The sequence below is a fragment of the Neophocaena asiaeorientalis genome, unplaced genomic scaffold, assembly GCF_003031525.2.
Source record: "Neophocaena asiaeorientalis asiaeorientalis breed wild unplaced genomic scaffold, Neophocaena_asiaeorientalis_V1.1 scaffold528, whole genome shotgun sequence".
NCBI lineage: Eukaryota > Metazoa > Chordata > Mammalia > Artiodactyla > Phocoenidae > Neophocaena > Neophocaena asiaeorientalis.
The window spans coordinates 988431-993535 of NW_020173938.1; the positions used below are offsets into that span (position 1 = coordinate 988431).

Consider the following 5105-nt stretch of genomic DNA (forward strand, 5'->3'; position numbering starts at 1 on the left):
ACTTTGTGTGTGTGATTTTTTTTTTTTTAAAAAAAAAAAAAAAAAAAAAAAAAAAAATCAGATGAAAGGTCTGCACTACACATTATGGGCCAAATCCAGCCCATGGCCTGATTTTGTATGGCTTATTAGTTAAGTACTTTTTTCTTTCCTTTTCTTTTTTTTTTTAAGACAATTTTTAAAGGATTGTTAAAAAAAACCACACACACACACACACACACACACACACGCGCAAGAATATGCAATAGAAACCGTATGTAGCCTGCAAAGCCTAAAATATTTATTATCTGGTCCTTTATAGAGTTTTTGCTCGCTTCTGAATTAAACCAAAGAATATCCAGTTTGCTTATTATTATTGCTTTTTTTAACAGGTGAAAGTGAACATGAGCACAGAGCCAGTTAATGGCAGAACTAGAATGAGAACATGGGTCCTTGAAACTCTGGGCCTCGGCTCTTTCCCCAACATCCCTTCCCATCACATTCCAGTTCCGGAAGAAAAGCACTGAAATCCACACCCAAGGTACTACGTACCTATTCACACACCTAGAGCCCCTTGCTATATACACTGTCTCCACCCTGATCCAATCCTCTACCATCTCTGACTTAATACCAATGCCTCCTGAGTTCCCTACTTCCATTCTGCCCTTCCCACAATCCAATCTTCATCCAGCAGCTAAATGTGAAATCTCATGTCACTCCTGAGTTTAAAACTTTCCACATGTGACTATTTCATTTCCATTCATTGCTATTCATTAATAAAACCTATGACTTTACATCTATGAACCGTCCTCAGATCAGTGCTTTGACTGCATAGCTTCTGACACGCAGTATTTCATCATGCTACTTTCTGAAACTTCAGACTGGATTCCCTCTTTGACCCACGATTTTTTGTGTTGTTTTACAAGTTTACAGGTTTCTTTTTAATAGTCTGAGTAATTATTAATTCCCAGTTCTTTTGAGATGAGAATATTGCCTATACTGCCATTGTTTTTAAAATATTCTACATCTCAATGTATTTTGTTTTTGCCTATTTGAACTATCATAAATCAAGAAGTGAATTATAAGCTCTACTACTGTATTTCTATAAAAATAAATACATAAATAAAATAAACCCAAACCCACTCTTAACTGAAGGCAAAAAGCAATAGCCATATTTTCAAGGGTATATTTATACATCTATCATACCATTAATAGCGATTAATGCCAAAATAAGAATGATTTACCATCGGTTTGCCATAAAATGGAAATCCTTGTAACTGTCTCAAGGCATTTGTGGATGAGCCCAGTTCCTTAAATATAACAAAAGCTTGCCCCCTCATCTTCATGGTCTTTAGAGCCACAATATCTACGACGTGGCCAAACTGAGAAAACAGGGCATACAGGGATCTCTTCAACTCTGCACAAAATTAGAGGGGAAACCAGTTATTTTTGAATGAAACTACGACAAAATTCTTCATAAAATGACACGGCACTGAGTGCCCCCCCATTTATTTATACAAAGTTACATATTTTAATAAAAACATCATACTATTCCCATTAGCGGTCTAATTTTAAGTTTTTGAAACCATTTAACTATGAGTGAAAAGATTCAACACATTTTCAGCCCCTACCTATTTTTATCTTTAAAAATCCTTAAAATCCTTACACAATAAGGGATAAAACATTATTTCAGGCACTGAGAAAGATGACTAGATGAGAATTTTTGAAGCTGTATAATTTTTAAGATGGTAGTAAGCAAACACACTTCAGTTTTTTTTTAAAAAGCACCTACCTTCTTTTTTAATTTTGTCATTCATATTGTTGATATAAATTGTGTGATTTGGTCTGATATCCATGTTGTGGGTTAAACTGTTCAAATAGCCTAAAGAGACAGTAAATATTCCGTTATTAAACAGGGAGGATTCATTCATATGATAGTATGGCATTAAGGACACAGCACAAGGGTACTAACTTTTCAATTCTTTCAACCCCCAATGTCAGAAAATATCAGTTTGGCAGTAGTCTTTAAAATCTCTCAAGGACTTCCTAGCCCTCTTTTTTAAACAAAAGGAGAACAGTTCTCAAGCTGAAAACTTGGTGGGGCACTATTATCTAGTCAGATTTTAATAACATTCTTTTATTCCATACATTTATTTTTATACTTATCTTTCACTTATGACAAGTGATACTGTTCTCCCATGTACCTAATAACTTTTCTTTTTTAACAAAATTTAAAAACTGAGATTTGAAGAAAAATGAAAAAAGAAACTAGCAAATGTATATCCAGTAAAAATCATAAAGACAGAACATTAATGGACTTCCCTGGTGGCGCAGTGGTTAAGAATCCGCCTGCCAATGCAGGGGACACGGGTTTGAGCGCTGGTCCGGGAAGATCCCACATGTCGCGGAGCAACTAAACCCTTGCGCCACAACTACTGAGCCTGTGCTCTAGAGACCGCTAGCCACAACTACTGAGCCCACGTGCCACAGCTACTGAAGCCCGCGTGCCAAGAGCCAGGGCTCCGCAACAAGAAAAGCCACCACAATGAAAAGCCCACTCACCACAACAAAGAGTAGTCCCCGCTCGCCACAACTAGAGAAAGCCTGCGTGCAGCAAACAAGACGCAACGCAGCCAAAAATAAATAAGTAAGTACATTTATTTAAAAAAAAAACATTAATGAAGTTTGCCAAGAACTCTTTCATGGGTACTCTTACAAAGCCCTTTCGTACTATTACTTAATTTATCACCAACAGCCCTCACTCCAAAGTCACCTCTAATGGACTTGAGAGACTGGAGCGGTACCGCCTGATGGTTAAGAGCTCAGATTCTAGAGCCAGCCGGATCTGAATTCAAATCTGTCTATGCTTCTTACTAGCTGCTTGACTGAGGGCAAGTTCTAATCTCCCAGGTCCAAATCTGTAACACGGGGATGGTAACAGAATCTACCCAGTAGAGCTAGAAAGGCTAAATGAAATAAAGTTCTAGCAGCTCTGGAATCAGAAGTAAGCACTTCGAGCAGCTGTTACTAATGTCTTTTACAGGTTAATGCAAGTCCTTGCCCAGTTACATAGCTGATAAGTAGGAGGCCTAATTCAGCCCATGTTTTCTGTCTCTTGCACTTTTCTTTCACACCCACCACACTATTTCATTTTTCCCCACTGTTTTAGTTGCAAACTGTGGCCTTGCTTTATTTCCTTGGTGCCCCGCATATTTCTTCGTTCCATGAACGTTTACACCCACAGTATGTGCACAGCATAGGATGACTGACAAGGAAAGAGCCCACAGACAAGGACTGTACTTGTGCGGGTAACAGGGGAAAAGTAACGCTTCTCAGAGGCTTGCGACGCCCTAAACTGAAACCTGGGAGACTGGGGTCGCGAACGACGACGAGAGGGAAGTGACAAGGATCAAACTGAAGGCAGAAAGATCAGAGGGGAAGTTCTCGCTTTATCTCACGCGAGGTTTGATGGTGGCCTGGACTGCTGGGGTACCGGGAGTCGCCTCCCGGATCCAAAAGGGAGCCTCTGGCAAGCACTTGAAGGCTCAGAGCGAGCTGTAAACGACTCGCACCAGCGAAAGAACACCAGTTATCCATAACTTCATATGCGCGAGGGTTCCCGCCTCTCCAGACCCAGGCACATTCGCCCACGGCCCCGGCCTGAAGCCCCAGGAAGCGGCCACACGATCCCCGGCTCCGACCCGTCCCGCCAGAGACAAGGTTCCTAAGTCGAGGGGCCTAGCCAGACCCGAACGTCAGTTTCCATGCCTCCCTCGCTTCCTCGCCGACCCTCCGCGAATACGTTCCGGCCCCGGCGCCGCGCCCTGCCCACCCCCAGCTTCCGGAGGACAGCGTATGGCCGAGTGGCAACCCGCAGCCGGAGAAGAGAGAAAATTAAGAATAAAGCACTTCAAGCTGGGCCCGTGAGCCATGGCCGCTGAGCCTGCCCGTCCGGAGCCTGTGCTCCGCAACGGGAGAGGCCACAACAGTGAGGGGCCCGCGTACCGAAAACAAAGCAAAACAAAACAAAACAAAACAAAAGAACAAAGCACTCCAACTCACCGGAGGCGTCCGCGGCGTCCCGTACGAATCACAAGCCGGAAGCCGGAAGTCGGAAGCCGAGCCACCGGAAGTGACGCTACAAAGGCGCCTCAATCGAGGGCCGACGAGTGAAGAAGCCGAGCCCGGAGTGGATCGATGCCCCGCGGTCTCCAAAGCAGCAGTTAAGAATCGCTCCGCGCGTGTGCACACATGGCGGGCGGAGAGAACAGGTGCTAAGGGAAGCCGAGAAAAGGGAAGGAGGCTTGTGGGAATCCTGTGGGGTTAAACTGGAATTCTGGGGCCGCGGAGTAAGAGCATAGGGAAAGGCGGTGGTCATTTCCCTCACCATGAGTTTGCGCTGTTCTGTCCCATGCAACAGGTGCCTTCCATCTTTCCAAATCTTATATAGATCTTCCTAGACTTATGATGGATTTACGTCCTGATAAACCCATCTGTAAGTTGAAAACTATAAGAAGCAAATGCATGTAATACACCTAACCTACCTAGCATCACATCTTAGCCGGGCCTATCGTAAACGTGCTCAGAACACTCACATTGGCCTATAGTTGGGCAAAATCATCTATACAAAGCCAATTTTACAGTAAAGTGTTGAACATCTCATGTAATTTGTTGAATACTGCACTGAAAGTGAAAAACACAGTGGTAGTCTGGGTACAGAATGTAGTTAACCCTCATGATCACGTGGCTGCCCTGTGTTGCAGGAAAATGGGGCCAGAGAGGATGGTAATGTCCCAGGTCTTGGGCGAGTCCCTGGGATGGGCGCCAAGTGAGGGTCCTTGGCTTCGCTCAGGAAAGAATTCAAGAGCAGTGGCAGTAAAGTGAAAGCAGGTTTATTGAGAGGGATACACATTTCATAGGCAGAATGCAGTCCATCTCAGAAGGTGAGAGTGCCCCAGGGTGTGGGTGTGGTTAGTTTTTATGGACTGGGTAATTTCACAGGCTAACCAGTAGGAGGATTATTTCGACTATTTTGGGGAACGGGTGGGGGTTTCCAGGACTTGGAGTACAACCCACTTTTGGGCCTTTTTTACTTGGCCTCAGAACTATCATGTCGTTTAGCATATGCT

At 43.6% G+C, this 5105-nt stretch overlaps 1 protein-coding gene across 1 annotated transcript in view; it reads right to left on the reverse strand.

Moving 5' to 3' along the window:
• SNRPB2 (small nuclear ribonucleoprotein polypeptide B2) overlaps positions 1 to 4084 on the reverse strand; it is a 10167-nt gene extending 6083 nt beyond the window's left edge. Inside the window, exons 1-3 of the mRNA XM_024752705.1 lie at positions 4039 to 4084; positions 1769 to 1858; positions 1221 to 1393 (exon numbers count right to left, since the gene is read on the reverse strand). Of these exons, the coding sequence (XP_024608473.1) occupies positions 1221 to 1393; positions 1769 to 1832 (237 nt within the window). The 5' untranslated portion in view covers positions 1833 to 1858; positions 4039 to 4084. The remainder of the gene's footprint in view (positions 1 to 1220; positions 1394 to 1768; positions 1859 to 4038) is intronic.
• Positions 4085 to 5105: the final 1021 nt, after the last annotated feature.